The sequence below is a fragment of the Oenanthe melanoleuca genome, chromosome 24 (assembly GCF_029582105.1).
Source record: "Oenanthe melanoleuca isolate GR-GAL-2019-014 chromosome 24, OMel1.0, whole genome shotgun sequence".
Lineage (NCBI taxonomy): Eukaryota > Metazoa > Chordata > Aves > Passeriformes > Muscicapidae > Oenanthe > Oenanthe melanoleuca.
Window position 1 is genome coordinate 2091079 of NC_079357.1, and position 20145 is coordinate 2111223.

A 20145-nucleotide genomic window follows, 5' to 3' on the forward strand; every position below is an offset into this window, starting at 1 on the left:
GTACGGCACCTGCGTGCCCGTGACTCAGGCAGCACCTGCCGAGGGGTGTAATTAGGGTGGCATCTCGCTCCCTCCCTCCCTGCCCTGGCTCCAGCCCTTAAACTGGGAGGGACGCGTCGGGGCGTCGCTCTGGGTCACCAATGGTGTTCGGGGGTGGTGGCAGGGTCCTGCTGGTGGCTCCCGGTGCCAGGCTGGCATCTTGACAGGGCAGGGCAGGGAATGGCTGCCCCAGAGGACACGGGAGCCCGTGGCAGCCCCCCCGGGCAGCGTGGGGGCTCCAGCAGGACCCTGGGGCGACAGGCGCAGCAGCTTTGGGACATGTCACACCCAGCCCCGCTCCATCCCTGGCAATTCCCTCCCCAGAGGATGGATGGGCCAGGACCAGACCTGGTCCCCTGCTTTGCCTCCCTGCCACCACCGTGGGCAGTAGGTGGCTTCTGGGATGGAGCCGGGGGTTCAGGGACAGGGATGGGGACAAAAGGTCTGGGTGCAGGGGGCCACGCTCCGGATGGGCAGGAGGGGTTGCCCTGCCCAGGGAAGTCGAGTCCTGCCCCTCTGCCTGTTTCTCTCCCTCAGGCTGGAGGCACAGAGGAGCTGCCTGGGGGGCTGTACCCCTCAGCAGGGTCCTGGAGGCACAGAGGGGCTGCCTGGGGGGCTGTACCCCTCAGCAGGGTCCTGGAGGCACAGAGGGGCTGCCTGGGGGGCTGTACCCCTCAGCAGGGTCCTGGAGGCACAGAGGGGCTGCCTGGGGGGCTGTACCCCTCAGGAGGGTCCTGGAGGCACAGAGGGGCTGCCTGGGGGGCTGTACCCCTCAGCAGGGTCCTGGAGGCACAGGGGGGCTGCCTGGGGGGCTGTACCCCTCAGCAGGGTCCTGGAGCCCAGCCCCACACAAAGCCCTGTCCCCACCGCCGCACACACGGGCGCCCGTGGCTCCAACACAGGTAGGGTTTTATTGTGCAGACAGAGGAACACTCCTGGATGATAAGGTTGTTTTTTTGTTGTTGTTGTTGCTTTTCATAGGGTTCTTTTTTTTTTTCTTTTTTCTTTTTTTTTTTTTTTTTCTTTTCCCTTAACAGAATTTCTCTTGACGACAAGCTGTGGAAACAACTACAAATGTTCACAAAAAAATGAGACTCGAGCCGTGTCCGCGCTCTGCCGCTGGGCTCTGCGCCCGCCCCGGCGCTCACCAGCACGCCCAGGGAGCTGGGCACAGCCAGGCCTCAGCTGGGCACGGCCTCAGCAGCACTAGACAGCAAGCAAGCAGGCAGGGATGGGCAGGGGACGGGCACGGGGTGGGAAGCAGCTCTGGAGAAGAGCAAGGAGTGGGGAGCAGCTGCTGTGTATTGCTCTCAGCCGTGGTGGCACAGCCTGGGGGTCACCCCATGCACCTGGATGCTCCTGCCTGCCTCTTCCTTTCCCTGTGCCCACCCCTGGGCGAGGCTCCTCGGGGTCCCGTGGGCAGCCCTGGGCTGGCAGATCTGAGCTGTGCTGGCCATCCCTGTCCCTGCTCTCGCCAACCCCTGGCACCATCCTGGCCTCACCGGGGTCGTGGGCTGCCTTTAGGTCCTTTGCTGCTCTTGGAGGGAGACAGGGAAATGCTGAAAAGGAGGAGGGAGAAGGGAGGGGCACACGGGCTCCTCCCAGGAGCACGGTGGGGATTTGAGGAAGACTGCTCTGCCTCTCCATGAGGAAGGACTGGGGTCCCCAGATGTTCCCTTGGGGATGACAAAGTGCCTGTGCAGAGGAGTCCTGCAGGGACCCTGGGGTCACACTCCCAGAGGGGAACCCCCTCCCACCAGCCAGCCTGGGTGCAGCTCTGAGGGCCCTGGGCCACAGTGGGGCTGTGGCTAGCTCAGAGAGGCTCTGCTTGCCTCCACTGGTGCTGGCAGCAATTCTCTCGTCACAGCTAAGGGCTGGTCCCCGGGGGGAGCGAGTGGTGTCTGTGGCTTGGGCAGCCCAAAGGTACCAGGTGGTGGCTGGAGGAGCCTCACTTCCAGCTCAGCTGTAAGAAACAGATTAGGAAAAACTTGTTGCCAAAGCACATTTGCACTGAGCCTGTTCTTAGGGCCCCACAGGAGCCCTAAGGAGGCAGGGGGGTGTCACCCAGAGCTGCTCCCCTCTCTCCTCCCAGCCTGCCAGGCCCAGCAGCATGCCATGGCTCCCCTGTTCACTGAGACAGGAATCATTCTGTGCCCTCTCCCAGCCATGGCAGCTCAGGGTAAGAGGTGCAGAGTGAGGAATCAGTCACCTGGATGGCAGGCAGGGCAGGTGGGGACACCAAAAGCCCTGTCACCTCCAGGGACCACGGGCACAGCACCCACCCCGGGCCCCCTCCACACCCTCTCACATCACCCCTCTCTCTTACCTGCCGGTCCAGCTGTCCTTCCCCAGTTGAGAACAGGCAAACCCCAAGAGTTAAAGGGACGGGACAAGCGAGGCTGAGGCCTCCAGTGCTCCCAGCACAAGCAAACCAGCCAGCCTACGGAGCGGGGAGGCGCCATGGGAGAAGCAACGCTGCCTAGCAGAGCCACCATGCTTGGAGCGGGGCGTGTGTGCGTGGGATGGCGGGGCTCGGCACGGGCCGGTGGCTAGCGTTAGATATACGGCTAAATAGAGATAACACAGAGAGGTTTCACGGCTTCCAGACGCTTCAGCTTCTCTTTTCTGGGGGCTGCGAGGAAGGCGGGGTGCTGGGGTGCTCGGTGTGTGCGTGCGTGTGTGTGCGAGCGCTCTGTGCGTGTGTGTGTGTGAGTGTGAGTGCTTGGCCTTTCACAGGGACACGAAGTCCACGGCTTGCAGGAGAGGCAGGGACAGGAGCAGCAGCAGGAGCCACGAGGTGTTCTGGATCAAGAGGCTGAAGCCGGCGCATTTCTCCAGTTTGTCTGTGAGGAGAAGGAATGGGGGGGGAGAGAAGAGAGGCAATGAAATCCCTCAGGAACAGGGTTCTAACGGTACTGGAACACAGCTTCTTGCCTTTGCTCTGCCACAGAAATGCAGCATGTCCCATCCTGGCCTGTTTCCCTCCCAATGTGCAGTAGTAAAGATTTTTTTGGGGCCCTGAGAAGCATAACCCTGCCTGTGCCTGACTGAGGTGACTAATGGATGGGCACCAGGTCTCTCTGTGGTCTCTGTGTCTGGAGGACTCCTCCTGTGGGATGTAGGTGTGGAGGATCCCCACTGTCCTCTCTATGGCAGGATATCTAGGCAATGTGCCAAGAGAGGCAGGAAAAGCAGTGTAGATGGGGCAGAGTGAGCTCATCTGCAGGATGAAGCAAACCTGAAGGGTGTGTAAGGGTCAGGACACATTATGGAGCTCAGGGAGGATCTGGAGACACCACAGGGAGCTGTGGTGTTCTCTGCTGGCCCTGCCAAGCCAAGGAGCAGGTGGGAAGGGCTGGGGCCAGGTGCCACTGCCTGTCTCACCTTTGATAACAGTGATGTTCCTTATCTGGTTGCCGGTGTAGTCGTTGGTGGCCCTCAGCTCGCACATGTAGATGCCCTCATCGCTGGTGGTGAAGCTCTGCAGGTGGAGGCACACCAGGTTCTTGTGCATGGTGACGTTGGATCGGCTCCGGTAGATGTTCTCGGAGACGCTGATGGTGCTGTGGATGACGTGCTTCCTGTTGTCCTTGGTGATGCTGAACTCGTAGGTCAGGGGGTTGTCGGTTTTGTTCTCATAGCGACAGTCCACACGCAGGTTCTGGCCCAGCAGGCAGGCACTCAGGTCCTTGATCATCTGGCAGTGGGCAGCCTGCAGGACTGGGGGAGGCAGGAGGGGGTTGGACAGGGAACAGCGAGCTCTGGATGCCCATGCAGCCTCCAGGCTGCTCTGGGCCGAGCAGGGAGCAGGGAGCAGGAGGGAGGTACCTGTCAGGATGACAGCGATGCCCACGGTGGGGTTCATCTCGCTGCTGAGGTGCCCGGTGGGGGCTGTCTCTGAGAGGAGAACCTGGCCAGGAGGAGGGAGAAGCAGTTAGCCAGGCCACTGCCCCGTGGATGTGGGCACTCAGTGGTGCAGGCACTTGTTTTCTTGCACAAAAGACACTCTAGAGTCTGCTCCTCCTCACCAGTGTCTGATTGACTGCACCCAGCTGGGGAATCAGGCACTGTGTGTCTGCCCAGCATCACCTTTGCACATCCCTATCCACTCTTTGTTTTCCCTGTCCAGATGCCCCCAGCAGACATTTAATGAGCGTGGCCAGACCCACAGCAAGGCCTGCATGTTCTGCCTCCTCCCCCTTTTGCCCCACGGCCAGCCAAGGTTCAGACAGGTGAAACCAGGCTGCACCCCAGTGCCTGCATACCTTGACCAGAGCTCTGTGGCTCACAATGGGGGGGCTGCCAGGTGAGGGACCCTCTTTTGGGGCTGGTGGGTGCCCGCCTTGCCAGTCCTGCCGCGGCTCCAGCGGGTGAGCTCAGCAAGGATGAGTCATTGCGATGCAGTGAGGGAAAGGGGCCAAGAGCAGCGAGGGAGAGGGACACAGCAGCTGGACAGGGAGCCAAGACCGCCGAAGGATGGCACAAAGCCTCCAGGAGCTGAGCTCAGCCTGCCTGCCCACGGGCTGGAAGGGGTTTGGGTGGCAGCATCCTCACTCTGGGTCCCTGCCCGGTGCCTGTCTCTCTCCAGGCTGTGTGTGTGAGTAAGGGGCCCGTGATGTGCCATCCAAACACCAGGGCTGCTGCTTCCAGCTGGCCCAATGCAGCCACAAGGAATCAATTATGGATTTGCAGCCTGGCCAAGCAGCCTCGTGGGGAATCCAGCCGCAGACATGCGGAATGGAGGGACAGGGTGGGGGAGCAGCGAGGGAGCTGCCGGGCTGAAGGACACACCAAGCACCCTGCAGTCAGCCCTCCAGGCTGGCCATGTGGGGCCAGGTCCGAGAGGGGGAGCTGATCAACCAGCATTTCGCGACTCCAGGCTGGCAGAGGGGAGAGAGACCCTCGGTTTGCTCCCTCTGAGCCTAGCAAAGCATCCAGGGAAGAGCTAGGAATTGCCTGTACCACAGCCAGCTGCATTTTTCTATTTCGCAATTTTTGGGTTTTTCATATAACCTTCTGAGAGGAAATACCAAACCCATTTGCTCACCCTGAAGCTCTGAAAATCTCTTTATCCTAAACCTTGGCCAGGAAGAAAAATTCTCTTCCGTTTGATCTTGACAACCAATAGGTTGCCAATGGGCTAAATGGTTGAATTTCTGGAAACCGTCCCCCCCGTCCGTTGCTTTGTCATTTCCCAGCACCAACCTGCTCCTTTTTGAATATCCTGGGACACTATCTAGGTCATAACCTGGCTTTCCTCCAGAAAATCAGTGCAAAGAAGCCCCCAGAGAGGGGGTCTTCCTCCCATCTATGTGCCCAACACTCAGATTTTCTAGGCTCTGAGTTGACAGCCCTTGGAGCCCTCTTCTCCTGACAGCAGTGCTGGAGCAGAGCAAGCCATGTAACTCCTGCATGATCCCAGGGGTTTGGCGTAGGGACGGGGCTCAGGGGGATGGTGGCATTCGAGGGGCTCCAGTTCTTACAGGGCAAAGTTCCCAGGGCGTCCCCAGCTGCTCGGGGGTCACACCACAGCGGTACGTACCCCCTGTGCCCACCGGCGTGACAAACGAGCCGCGGGGACGGGGATGGGGACGGGGATGGGGGCGCGCAGAGCCAGCCTGGCGGGCGGAAGGGAACGCAGAGCCGCAGGAGCCTGGCCGCCAGCAAAGGGGCTGCACGGGATCGCGGTGCGCAGGGAAGAGCCATCGGGCGACCCTCGAGAGAGGCAGGAGGGCTCTCGGTGGGCGAGCCCCCCCTCCCCTGCAGCAGCGCGGAGCGGGAGCGCGGCTGCGGTGCGGGCGTGCGCGCGCCCACCGGGAATGCCGCAGTCCCGAGCCCAGCGCGGGGGGCACCGGCACCGCGGCGAGAAGCTGAGCCCGTTCCCCTCCGCCTGGTCCGGCCGAGCACCCCCGGGGCGAGAAGCTCCCGGTGCCACCGCTGCTGCCGGCGGCTGCGGACCCTCCCTGCATCCCGCGCTGTGCCCCGCGGGGATGAGCGGGATGATGTGGGGATGATGTGCGGGATGGATGTGCGGGATGATGAGCGGGATGATGTGGGGATGATGTGCGGGATGGATGTGCGGGATGATGAGCGGGATGATGTGGGGATGATGTGGGGATGATGTGGGGATGATGTGCGGGATGGATGTGCGGGATGGATGTGCGGGGCGCTGCGGGGCGCTCGGTGCCTACCTGCGGGCGCTGTCCGGTGCTGCCCGCTGCCTGCGGGGCTGCCGGCGCTGTCCGGGGCTGCCCGGCGGGCTGTGGGCGAGGCGCTCCCGCAGTCTGGGCAGGGCTGGGCGGGCGGACCCAGCGAATGGGGACCGGGAGGCGTCACTGAGGCTCGGCCCCCGGCCCTGCGGCGGGGGGCGGTGCGGGGGGGCCCTGCCTCTGCGGGACTCGGACGCCCCCGCCCCGCACAAGGGGCGCGCAGGGATGCGGAAGGTGCCGGTCGCCCCCCTTATGCTCCCCAGGCAGGGCGACACATCCCCATTGCCATGGGAACGTCACTTTGCGGAAAGAGCTGCCAGCCCTCATCCTCCCCGGCAGCGTGGGAGGTGTTTTGCTGGGAAAGGAGGATGGTTGGGAAGGGGAAAAGGAGCTTGGCGAGGGCTTTGCTGAGGAGGGGGCAGGTATGATCCTCTGCCACCAAACGAGCTCAGCTCAGGTGCTCGGAGAGGCCACTCTGCACCAAGTCACCAAAGGCCTCTGTGGCACGGGTCTCCTCCATGTGGGAAATCATTGTGGGAATGGCAGGACGCAGCTGAATCAAAGAATCGCACAATCACTTAATTTAGGAAAGACCTTTAAGACCTTTAACTCAGCACTGCACTAATCCATGGCTCCCCAAGTTTCACATCTAGATGCTCTGTCTGTGATGCCACTGGACACAGACCTGCAGTTTTAGGCCCAGGTGTGGTGACAATGAGGACACACCAAGGTTTTGCTCCCCACAGACTCTCTCCAGCACCTTTGGGGAGAAGCAGAGCTGCTTCTGCACAGGCAAAATGACTTTGGGTCCAGAAAGCAGCCTGGACAAGATCTCCTCCCTGCACTCTGGCAAGGTCATGACAGCAGGGGAGGGCAGTATCAGGGAGCTGTTTTCCCTGGGAGTCTGGTATCCCAGGTTTCCCAGGCAGGCACAGAGACTCACAGGATGGCCTGCCCTGCCCACAGCCCTGGCTGGGCTCTGCTGAAAGGGCTGACACTGGGAAAGCTGATATAAATGTTGTGTTCTTCTCCAGCAGAACTCGATCCCAGGTGACACTCGAGTGCTGAGGTTTTGCAAGCTGGCTGTGCAGGGGGGGTTTTGCTAATTCTACAGAAGCTTGGCTCTGGCTGCTCTCTCACTGCATGGGCTGCAGGTGTGCTGGCCCAAACAGGGACAGACCCCCAAGCTGGCCAGGGGGCCTGTGCTGCCCTGGGAGTGTCCAGCAGGGTCCCAGTGTGCTGCCATGAAAAGGGCAAAGGCTTGACCCTTGTGGCAGCAGGGCACTGAAGCAGCACAGTGGCAGCACAGTGGCAGCACAGTGACACACCACACTGCTGGCTCAGGATGGCTCAGGCTGGCAGGGCTGGCTATGGATGGGAGGAGAGGCATGGCAAAACAACAGGGAAAGAGCGAGACTGGGAGCAGATGGATGCAAGGAGAGAGACAGACTCGAGGCATGCTGCAATGTTGTTGGAGGGGGGGAAATTGCAAGCACAAGGTCTTCATCCAAACACGGCTGTGATGTGGGGCAGCCCCTGCAACCACACACACGGGTCCTTCTCACATTTAGCCTCACACCTCCACAAGCTGTGTCTCCTCCACATCCCCACCCTTGAGCCCAGCTATCGCACAGGGAACCAGGGAATTGAAGCTCCAATTGGCCTTTAGGGGCATGCAGCAGCCCAAGTCCCTCTGTGGGAGATTCGGGCTTCCTCTCAGTCTCTGGATGCAGTACTAAGGAGGCAGGCGTGAGTGTGCAGTTTCTGGGCAGTGCTGGCAGCCACTGTCCTGCCTAGGTATCTGCAGGAGCCTCCTTGCAGAGGCTTTTCCTCTGGACAGTCCTTTTGCTGCAGATTGCAGCCTGACTGTTGTCCACAAACCAGAGAAAAGCACCCAAGTCACACCTAATGCAGAAGCCTCTGGATGGCAGCCAGAGAAAAGGGGTGGGGAGGAGAAAACCTAACAGTGACAGAGCAATGGAGAGGGGGCAGGCAGTGTTTGCAGTGGCAGGTGTCAGTCAGGGAGACAGACAGCAAGAGGGACAAGGCTGCAGCCAAACAGGCACAGTGCAGCACAGCAGTGCAGGAGCCAGTGGATGCAGCAGGACAGAGGGACCAAGCAGCAGAGGCACAGCACACACAGCTCCCCTGAGAGCTCAGAGCAGCCAAACTGCCCCTGGATCCCCTCTGCAGAGAAAGCCAGGGCATGTGGGGGGAATTCTCTGCTCTGGGGGTAAATTCACTGCTCCCAACAGCTCAGTAACTGCAAGATGCAGGCTGGGAGCAGAGGCTCCGAGGGACACCATGACTCGGGTGTCTGGTGATGCTGCAGCAATTAAAACCTGGCCTTGCGCAAGGACATCCTGCTGCAGGAGACACCCTTCTAGGAGAAAGATGTTCCTTTCCAAGAAGAACATCTCTGCCCTGCCCTCAGCCTATCCCAAACACAGGAATTGGAGAGCCTCTCCCTTTCCCTCCTGCTCATGAATCACAGCACAGCAGCACTCCTTGCTCAAAACAATGCCCACACAGCAGCCATTCGCTCCTATACTGCCAGTTGCTGGGGAGTGTGAAAAATGTATGTGTGATTCGTGTTATGAGGCAATAATAAAAATAAAGCCATGTGACTATTGTGTGATGACTGGAATAGGTGCTTGGGATGATTACAAAGATCAATTTTAAGAAAGTCAAAATAAGGCATGGGATAAAAGAAATCGTTAAAATGCTTACTTAAAGAAATGCTTGATTAAGAGAAATGCTTGCTTACGAGAATTTGTGGTTTCCTTGTGATTTTGTCTGTTGTATAAAAATAAGGAACTTGTGGTTATAAGTTGCTTGCATAAGAACGAAAATAAGCAAATTTTGAAAACCATGTTAAGCAAATAACTGTAGTTATATAAATAGCTGATAACTATGCATGCAGAAAGAAAAGGTCAGCAAAAAGACACTGGGGAAGATGACAAGCCTTCATCCAGAAGACCACCAAAAGAGGGCAAACACCCCCTCGAAACAGCCAATGCCTGTGCAGAAGGAGCCATCGATGTGGAATCAAGAAGGAGGGGGATACTGGGAAAGCAGAACTCAGACTGAATAAAAAGGTGGAACTAATGCTGAGGAGGTGGAGCGGTGACTCCCCGGCGCTGTTTGCTTGCTGCTTTTTCTATTAATAAATAATCGTTGGAAAAACCATAAATCTCTCGTGAATTTGTAACAGGGAGGGGAGGATGTAGGGACATGGGACAACAGGACGAGGCAGCCATGCTGTGGAGACACCCCTGGCACCCTCCCCAAGACCCTTAGAGCTGGGGAGTTGCAACATGGAGTAAGGGAGAGCATCTGGGAATCAGTGGTGGAGCTGCAGAGATCACAGCCCAAGGAGTGCCTGATGCTCACCTGCCTCACAGCTCAGCCCCTGCCTCGGAGAAAGGGCTGCAATGGGTTTACTCCTCACTGCCAAAACCAAGGCCCTTCCCACCCCATCTTCGAGGGACAAGGAAGGGAGGCTGCAGAAGAGCTGTGCCCTTGATTGGAGCGACAGAATGGCCCTCGGGAGCCCAGCAAAGCCCCACAGATGCTAAATGTAGCACGGCCCAGATATGAAGCCCCTGGGCTTTGTGGCAGTGCTGCACAGAGCAGGGGTGGAGGAGACTGTGCTCCCCTGCTTCCTGCAGGCAGCACAGAGCCAGGGAAAACAGGGGCAGGCAGGACTCCTGCTGCAGCACTGGCCTGGAGTCACATCAGCCTGGCAAAGGAGATGGCTGGCACAGAGCCCCAGCCTTGGTAGCCTGTACCTGCTTCGTGCCTGTGTCCTGAATAAAGAGAAGCCCCAGAGAGTGAAGATCTCTAGCAGTGATCAGGGCTAGGAGTGCCTGTGAGCAATCAGCTCCAGCCCTGCACTGACACACTTGCCAGCAGAAACATCCCTCCCTCCCCTCCGTTCCTCCCTGCTTGCTGCACGCTGTATCCTGGAGCTGCCTCAGATCTCCCAGCTCTGTGCTCACAACCAGGAGCGCCCCAAAGCGGGAATGCTGTCAAGGGGGCTTCTCTAGGAGGCTGCCAGCACTGGGCATTCACTACAGTACAGGACCCTCCCCAGTAAATCCCTACTTCACCTGCACTGCTGCCTTCCCAGCCTGCTGGGATCCACCAGACAAGAGCTCAGCTGTCCTGCCCAAGCACAGCAGAGCCATTATCCCTACAGCCTGACACCCATCTGGAGGAGTGGGTGACTACATCTGCCTCCAGCCCAAGGCCACTAAAATCTCTTTGCAACGCTTGGGAATCCTTGTGGGAGCCAGCCAGGATATGAGGAGTCAGCTCAGCCTGGAAGAGGAGGTTGACTGAGGTAGAGAGCTCTTAGTTTGCTCCATCTGCTCTCCAGACTGAGTGGGAAGGGTGCTTGGCTGCCTGCTCCAGCCTCCTCCTCACTGCCTCCCATCACATCCTGTTAGTTCTTGGCAGGGGCTGGGTTTTTTTTGGGAGCTGCTTTCTGCACCGTGCCCTGCAAACCTGATCTCTGCTGAGCTGCGAGGGAGACTCATCCCTGGGGGCAGGAGAGGATCTCTGCCAGCTGAGCCGGGCAGGTTTGGCAGGTAACTGCAGACTTGTTTCTTGCCTTCAGGGTCAGGGGCCACAGGGCCTGTATTCCAAGCTCTTTGCAAGGTGCCACATCCATGGGCTCTTTGGGGGGGAGTGAACACAGACAGAGATGGAATTGGGAAAAGCTGCCACTTGAGATGGTGAAACTCCCCTCCACCACCTGACCACCACTGTGACACCACCACCCTCACTCCCTTTAAAATGGGGAGTAGCTGTGGCAGCTGGTACAGGATGAAGCATTGGAAAACCTGAGAGGGAACTGATTCCCAGATAAACCTTAAGCCCCTCGGTTTTAGGGAAACTTACCCATGTCAGAAAGAAGCTGCTGGGGCTTCTCAGTATGTGCTGGACAGAAAAAGAGGTGCAGAGCACAGCACCATTTCTGCTGCCCATCCCCAGCCAAGCTTTCCCCTGTGTCTCAGGAGAGATGACTAATTCAAGTTACAGAAAGTAGAAATAGCTTCTTTGATTATTCTCTTCCTATCTGCTGGGCCTTAAGGAATAGACAATGTTTATTAGCATTCCTTATTTATGAAGGAGCCATTAGCCAGGGTGGTTAACTCTCACCACACAGGTTCCTAGGGACAGCAGCAGAGAGGAACCACAGGAAGCAGCTGCCTGCAGTCTCCCTATGCTCTGAGCCAGCTGGGGAGCCCCAAACTCTGGAGAGAGGCAGGTTTTAAATAGAGTCTACAGTTAAATACAGTCCACAGCTTCCTCCTGAGGGGCAGCACTGATCTCTGCTCTTTGATGACCAGGGATGGGAAGTGAAAGAATGGCAGGAGCTATGCCGGGGGAGATTTAGGTTGGGTATTTGGAAGAGAGGGTGGTGGGCACTGCCCAGGCTCCCCAGGCAATGGTCACAGCCCCAAGGCTGCCAGAACTCCAGGAGTGTTTGGACAATGCTCTCAGGGATGCACAGGGTAGGACTGCTGAGGCTGTGCTGTGGGGACTCAATGACCCCTCCCAACTCAGGATATTCCATGATTCCATGATAAATAAAGGCAGTTTTGCCCCTTCCTAGCACTGCACAGGGCTCAGCCCTACCCTGAGTCTGTCAGGGACCCGGGCAGGGCTGGCAGGACAGCGGCTGTGGCTGCACACACAGAGCTTCCCTTGAGCAGCCAGCAGCTGCTGCTGCCCTGGGGTTTGTGTCATCAGCTCCGGCGCTCCCTCCTCTCCCCATTGTTAGCAGGGACAATGGCACATGTGCGGGGCTGAGGGAGAAAGGGCTTCCCCCGCTCTGAGGAGCCCTCCTGCCCCAGCCACAGCCCAGTGGAGGAGTCTGGAAGAGGAGGAGCAGCTTAGCCGTGCCTGCCCACAGCCCGGGCTGTGGCTCCTCCAGCACTCGGCCAGCCCTGCTGCTTCCCACCCCAAACACAGCACCCTCCGGCACACCAACCTCCTCTGCTGTAATGCTCACTCAGGGATTCTCCCCATCCACAATGACAAATGGACAAATGGAGCACAGGGAGATTTTCAGGTGCTTTCCCAGGCAGCTCAACCTCCATTTGTTGTCTCCTCCTGCTTAGGCTGGAGAAACCTGGAGAACCCACAAGTGTCTGGGCTCTGACAGCAGAGCTGGGAGCCCAAGTCCCCCATCCCTTCTACTGCCGCCTTCAGGGAAAGCAAGCGGGTCACTTCATATCCCTGGGGTGTAGTTGTGCCACAGAAAAACACACCCTTAAGAAATTCCTTCTTCTTTTTTCACTCCAAGCCAACACTCTGCTTTGAAATGTTAGTGTAGGAGATTGCGGATATAGACAGGACTGCCATAAAGAAGCACTGAGCTTTAGAAAGGAGAATATAAATGTTAGAAAAAAGTTAGAAATGAAAGGGAAAAATTCAGGATTGTGGCAGTGAGAACTTATCCAGGCATACAAAGAACTGTGCTGGTGAGTGCTCATTCCTCTGAGATATTACTTACTGTCCATTATCATTAATTATTTATTGTCTATTATTACTATCAATTGCTTAACTTTTTATTACTTATTAATATATACAGTACAAAACTCAGCCCTGCCAAGGAGAGGCCCTTGGAGAATTCTTTAAGTTTGGCCAAGAAGCACAACAGACACGAGTAGAACCTCAGTTTTGCTGAGGTTGCTCTCCTATTGCTGAGGAATTCACAGCCGGGAATATCAGGAATAAACAACAAAAAGAAATACACGCTTAATAAATCTCCCTTAAATGTTGAAGTCCTCAATGCAAAGTGCAAACACCTCCTGTCTGTATTTAATGGAAGAAATGTCTCCCTGTGGCTGAGGGAGCTCAAGCATGTTCCAAAGCAGAAGCCACACAGCATCTGGTGTAACATTTATGCCTAAGGGGTTTGGGATCCTGCCAGTCAGCACCTGATTACATCTCACTCTCAGATAATTCACAGAGATTTGCCCATAAGATGTCAGCTGCAGCAGGGCAATGGCATCTACCTGGACATCAAAACGTGGTAACAAACCTGCACTAAGGGTGGACAAACACCTCACGATATCACAGTGTGCAGCTTCAGGGGAAAACGTTCAAGAGACAAGTTCAAAAACTTAAGAGAGGGGAAAGAGCATAAAGAATTGTAAAACAGAGACTGAAAAAACATCTTATTGATGGAAAAGAAGATACAGGAAGAGAAAAAAAAACAGATGTCAAGGCTGTTGTACCTGGAAAGGAAAAAAAAAGAAGAATTAAGTGAATGCAGAGATACCTCATGTTGAACCCTAGAAAAAACGTCCGTTCGGATCACCATGGATTATCTCTGGTTTACCCCGAAAATATCCTTCACGAAATAATTCCGCTTTTCCCTGCGAGAACTTCATTCTGTCCCTCAGAACTTATCTCAGCTTTTACCTTAAACAACCCCTCAGCATGCCCCCTCAGAAGCTGTTCTGTCCCGGCTGAACTACCTCAGCTTTTCCCTCAGCATCTCCACCGAAACACCCTTATGCCATCTGACACAATCCTTCCCTCTGTAAGAGCGCCTGATTTGCCCCACGACCATTGCAACCCCTTTACTAGAGCGGCTCAGAGCGCCTTTCTGCGCGCCTCCCTCACGGAGCGCGAAGCCGACGGCTCTGAGGGCGCTGAGGGGAACAGCGGGGGGCGCCCCCTTGCGGCGCGGGAAAACCCGCGCGGCAGCGGCAAAGCCCCACCCCGTCCCGCCTCCCTCAGGGCACTATGGCCGCCCCGTGTCCCTCCCGGCCCCTGCCGCTGCCTCAGGCCACCGCCATGGCCGCCCCCTGTCCCTCTCGAAACCAGCCGCTCCTTCAGGACACCGCCATGGCCGCCCCGTGTCCCCCTCGATACCTGCCGCTCCTTCAGGACACCGCCATGGCCGCCCCGTGTCCCCCTCGGCACCTGCCGCTCTTTCAGGGCGCCGCCATGGCCGCCCCGTGTCCCTCCCGGCACCTGCCGCTTCCTCAGGACACTACGGCCGCCCCGTATCCCTCTCGGCACCTGCCGCTCCCTCAGGGGCACCATGGCTGCCCCGTGTCCCTCCCGGCACCTGCCGCTCCCTCAGGGGCACCATGGCTGCCCCGTGTCCCTTCCGGCACCTGCCGCTCCCTCAGGGGCACCATGGCCGCCCTGAGTCCCTCCCGGCACCTGCCTGTCCCTCAGGGCACCATGACCGCCGCGTGTCCCTCCTGGCACCTGCCGCTCCCTCAGGGCACTGCCATGACCGCCCCGTGTCCCTCCTGGCACCTGCCGCTCCCTCAGGGCGCCGCCATGGCCGCCCCGTGTCCCTCCCGGCACCGGCCTCTCCCCTCAGGGCACCACGACGGCCCCGTGTCCCTCCTGGCACCTGCCGCTCCCTCAGGGCACTGCCATGGCCGCCCCGTGTCCCTCCCGGCACCTGCCGCTCCCTCAGGGGCACCATGGCCGCCCTGAGTCCCTCCCGGCACCTGCCGCTCCCTCAGGGCACCATGACCGCCCCGTGTCCCTCCTGGCACCTGCCGCTCCCTCAGGGCACCATGGCCGCCCCGTGTCCCTCCCGGCACCTGCCGCTCCCTCAGGGGCACCATGGCCGCCCTGAGTCCCTCCCGGCACCTGCCGCTCCCTCAGGGCACTGCCATGGCCGCCCCGTCTCCCTCCCGGCACCTGCCGCTCCCTCAGGGGCACCATGGCTGCCCCGTGTCCCTCCCGGCCCCTGCCGCTCCCTCAGGGCACCACCATGGCTGCCCTGTGTCCCTCCCGGCACCTGCCGCTCCCTCAGGGCACTGCCATGGCCGCCCCGTGTCCCTCCTGGGATCGGCCTCTCCCTCAGGGACACTCGGGACAGCCACTTTTGTGATAATTGATAAAAGATTCATGTTGGGTTTTGTATAAACTGGAATACTTAGGTCTGAAATGAAGCATGACGCTAAAGAAAGGAAAATATATGATTTAATCATTCTGTTTTACTAACAGTGTGGAAAACAAGGCTTTCACACAGCCCAGTAGATCCTGCAAAATTAGATTTCCTGCCTTTGTGTAATCAGTGCAGCCTGAGACCAGATTTCCCAATTCTGCCATTCCTTATCTACCAAGACAAATGGTTATCTATGGGACTTGACAAATTGTCTAGATATTCACGTCGTCCAGCGATCCCACGGACCCCCACTGCTTACCTGGCAGAATTATGGCAGCAAAAAAAAAAAAAAAAAAAAAAATTATTGATGACTACAAAGAAACCATGCTATAAAAGGGAGCTGCAAACCAAAGTTTGGTGGAGCGTTGAGTGGGCAGTGGCCCCCATGTATCCCCAGCGCTGCATTGCTCTGTCTATATAAAATAAAGCAATCTAAATGCTGCTGAATATCGAGACTTTTGTTTCTCATTTATAACACTTTCCACCTCTGTGTTCCTCAGGGCACTTAAGCCACGCGCTGCCTCTGCCTCATTGTCCCTCCTGGCCCTCAGCGAAGCTTGCAGCACCTCCCTCTCCCGCAGCAACACTCAGGACAGCCATTTTCCCCTTTCATGTCCCTCCCGGCCTTCAGCGAAACTCAGGGCACCTGCCTTTCCCTCAGTGACACTCGGGACAGACACTTTCCTCCATGGCACCCGGGGACAATCAGGACACCCACTTTCCTTCATGGCATCCAGGGACAATCATGACACTCACTTTCCTCCATGGCACCCGGGGACAATCAGGACATCCACTTTCCTTCATGGCATCCAGGGACAATCATGACATGCACTTTTCTTCATGGCACCCCAGGACATTTGGGACACCCGCTTTCCTTCATGGCACCCCAGGATACTCATGACACCCAGTAACCTTCATGGCATGCTGGGGACAATCACTTTCCTTCATGGCACCCCAGGACACTTGGAGCACCTGCCTCTGCCTCTCTGTCCCTGCTGTCCCCTCAGCCTCACCCACATTCCCCATCAGTGACCTTGAAGCCCCTCAGTGACAGTCAGGGAACTCAACTCCCCCTTGGTGACCCCCATGGACACCTCATCAATTCTTGGGGCATCTGATTCTCCCTTCAGTGGCAATATTCTCCTGCATTGCTAAAACTGAGGCCTCTCAGATAAAGTCCTGAAACAAACTTATAAGATTATTAAAAAAAAAAAACAACAGCAACCCTCAAAAATTCCTTTTGAAGTTCTACGCTGTCTTAAAATCCTTTGGAGCAAGCATGTTTCTCAGCTTTTTGTTACAAGGATTGACTTATTTACTATGTTTACTTACACATGAACATAAACTATATTTATGTAATTCTTTGCTGTAGAAGAGTGGAAGGTGTTTGTGTGAGTCAGTTACGACATGATTTATCATTTTACACTTTCCATGGAATAGAATTTTTTATGCCATTGTTTGGTTTTTTTAATGTCATGAATCTGTTTTGAAGAGGTTCAGATTTCAGTTAAAAAATGTTGGGCAAGATGCTCCAAAAAGCAATGTTTTCTTAACTTGAGGGATGTACTGATAGTACTTACTTATTTCTGAGGATACACATTAGTAAATTTAAAAAAAAAACCCTGAAAGAAAGTTGTTGTTTTTTTTTTTTTTGTAACCAAAGGAAAACCAGAAAATTCCGTTTGTGTAAATCAGAGGCAGGGATAAAAAGATGGGCAAAATAAGAAAGGTGGGGGATGAATTAGATGAAAACCAGAGTAAAACACTGCTGTTATAACCAGGCTACACACACACACTGGGGAAGGCTCTTCTTGCAAACACACATTTAACAAAGCGGGGATTTACTCAGCACCACAAACAACATAACCTGCTGTTTACTACAAGAAGAGTAAACAAACACTAGGAACCAACCCACAGCTTCTTTTCATGCAATTCCTCTCTGTGCTGGCAGGCCAGGGCTGCATTTCTGAAAATATATTGGAAATAAATCACAAGAAGCTGCATTCAGATGAAGCAAAGCATTGTAAATGTGAATTAATCAAGTGTGAAGGGCCAACAAAGACGACCCGTGTGTCCTCCTCACGCAAAGCAATGATTTGATAGAGCCAGCCTCTTCCTCTTAATAATACATGGATTGCTTTTGCTTGGGAGAGACACGAGGGAATTAGAATCCCAGAATGGTTTGAGTTGGAAGGGACATTCCACAATGCTCCACCCTGGGAATTTACAGTGAGAGCAGTAAAAGAGTGATGATGGAGGGAAGCAAAGGCTGGGTGTTGATCCTGCCAGGAGCCAGGAGAGAGCAGCATTGCCCTTCACTGGGCTGGTGAGAAGGCACAGGAGCACAGGGGGAACACAAATTCCTTGTAGTGAACACTAATTACACAGTCCATGAGTCCTGTGCTTTCTTGAAGGACTACAGGACATTGCTAGGGTTGGTTTTTATTTATTTTTTGTGTTTTAATGCTTCTTGCTTTTCAGAGCTTAGCCTGGTGTTCCCTGGTGATGGTGAACTTTATGAGCTGCACAGCTCTATTTTGTGTACATACTCTTAGGCCTGACTTACTGAAGCGAGGCTTTAGTGGAGATTTCTGTGGGGAGGAACACTCCCAGCTGTATGGAAAGTAGAGGGGAATAAAAAAAAAATTAAAATCTGCTGATCTCCCAGCAGCTGAGTAGATGAAATGATGAAAACAACTTCTGAATTCTGGCAGTAATGTGCATGGAGTGTGCAATGGGCTCCTCCAAGTTTTATGGTTGAATCAAAGGGATAAGGGAGACTCTAGTGGGGAATTCTGGCAGGGAAAGAAAGCAGAATCACTGGAAAGCCAGACTGGTAGAGTCATTAAATAACATACAACTTCCTTCTCTGTCCCAGACTTTTCAGAACCAGCAATGTTGCTGGCACATCTGTGTGTGGAGGTGAAGGAGTGAGTGGCTTAGACCTGGGAGCTCTCCTGGATTGATTTTCCAGGCCTAATATATCCATCTTCTTCAGGTGTGGACATCTGACCCTGTCTGGATGGCTCTAGACCACACTGTTGTGCTTCCTCAGTGCTTCCTGCCTGGCTGCAGCTCAAGCCACTTGACCTACAAAATCATTTCCAGCCCTTTGCTAAACACAACAAGGAACTGTCCATTGATCACTTAAATGTTTTCCAGTTCTCCATCTAGCCAAACTCTGTCTCTTTGGCACCGCTTACCACTCAGAAAACCTCAGCCAGCAGAAAAAAAAAAAAATTGTTTCTCTGTTTACAAAATAAAAAGAAAAACATGATTCTCTGCTTCAGAGGCCCGGGGACCTTGTTTACCCTCCAGCCTGGAGTGAGTTTTTATGGGCAGGTTTATAAACCCCTGCACAGCCAGCTCTGTAGTGCTGACAGACCTTTCAGTGTAGCTGCTTTAACACCTCTGCTCTGACAGGAGCACTGCTGAGGATCTCAGGGATAGCAGCAGAACAGACAGACGTTTGTTTTTGGCTATAGGCAGGCTCGTGTGTACTGCAGAAACCTTTGTCTTGCTAAGGGAGTGGAGCCCTTTTAGTGTCTTGATGGGGAGGGGGCAGGACTTTTGCCAATTTTAATATATTTAATTTCTTTTAGAGATAGGATTTAGGAGTAGCGACAAGGCAGGCTTAAAACTTAAAAGGGTACAAGAAGAAATTTATTAATAACACAAAAAGAATTCAGAATAAGATTCCTAGATTATTCCCTCCTCTCTCCTTCATTCCACATTCCTTGCCAACAACACACAGAGAACACTTCAGTTAGTTATCCACCCAAATAATCATTTCAGTTCACTCAAGAGAGAAAAGTTCCATTTTTGATTTAGGCTTAGGGGGTGTCTTCACCTTCACAGTCTGCATCCGCCCAGGACCTACAGAACCATGAATTTTCCTCCCATTTACACAGTCCTTCCAGAGCCGTGTTATGGGTTACGATGCACACTTGGGGTACCACTTTTAAAGGCAGGCTGCTGAAAAAGAAAATTCTCTTTATCTCCTTCTCTATCAAATGTCTCTGTTCATATTCCAGTCCCAAAACAGAGAGCTCAATTCCCCCGAGGCAAAAAGTCTTCTCAAGCATCCAAACCTCCCCAAGTATATTTCACAGTTTAAAGGAATTTTAGTGAAGTCACAATCCCCTTAGCCCACAAAAAAGTTTTCAGCTACTTATCATTTGCATCTTTTCAATCTCTTCCCGCCAGGAACTTTATCTTCATTCCGCTGACTTCTGTAGACTCCATGCTTTAGTCCTTCTCATTCAGGGGAGCTGAGGAGATCGAGAATCTTATCCAGGCATTAAGAAGTTAAAATTGTATTGAGATCGTGATGAAAACCACATGGGCAGCTGGAGGCCTCTTCAGCCACATGGAGAGGCGAGTGGAGCTGGTGCCGGGCTGGGGCCCCGCTGAGCCCAGAGCGGGACCGGGGGGCTGCCCCAGCCAGAGGCTGCTGCACCACCCTGAGAGCTGAAAACCGAAAAACTTAGCTTGATCCAAGGTCATTTGTGAAAGTGAAATAACTTTTCATTGGTTTCCCGAGCTGTCCATCACCAAATCAGCTTTCCGACTGGTGCCAGCAGCTCGCAGGGGAAGCTCTGGGAGTCCCTCCCACTCCCCGGCCTCATGGAGCTTCCCTCAGGCAAATAGCACATGAAACCCTCACACAACCCCAAGCTGCTGCTTTACCCTGAGTTTTTGAGTCATAAACTTGGTGCAGTGTGTAAGGGCAAAGTGCTGGGATGAGCCCTGTTCTAGAGCTGTCACCAGCAGTGTTCTGTCACCAGTGTCACAGCGCTGAGGACCTGCAAACCCCTCCATGTTCCCTGTGCCCCCTCTGGCATGTTTTCTTCTGCAGCCTTTGGTTCTTCCTTATCATAAATCCTGTAGGATTTAACTTCTACCTACTGATCCTTTTGACAGTAATGGACCATTAACTAACTAGACATAAAATGGAAA

At 55.0% G+C, this 20145-nt stretch overlaps 1 protein-coding gene across 2 annotated transcripts; it reads right to left on the minus strand.

Annotated features, from left to right (window-relative positions):
• Positions 1–1022: 1022 nt before the first annotated feature.
• Positions 1023–6336, minus strand: THY1 (Thy-1 cell surface antigen). 2 transcript variants are annotated; one of them, XR_008842124.1, is made up of 5 exons: positions 6231–6336; positions 3868–3949; positions 3424–3759; positions 2366–2882; positions 1023–2002 (listed from the first exon to the last, which is right to left on the minus strand). XR_008842124.1 is itself a non-coding variant. In XM_056509701.1 (4 exons), exons 2-4 carry the CDS (start codon positions 3902–3904, stop codon positions 2770–2772), a joined length of 486 nt encoding a protein of 161 aa, XP_056365676.1. In that variant the 5' UTR covers positions 3905–3949; positions 6231–6336; the 3' UTR covers positions 1023–2769. The 2 variants fall into 2 exon arrangements, 1 of the variants encoding a protein (XP_056365676.1); XM_056509701.1 differs by having other exon boundaries at positions 1023–2882.
• Positions 6337–20145: the final 13809 nt, after the last annotated feature.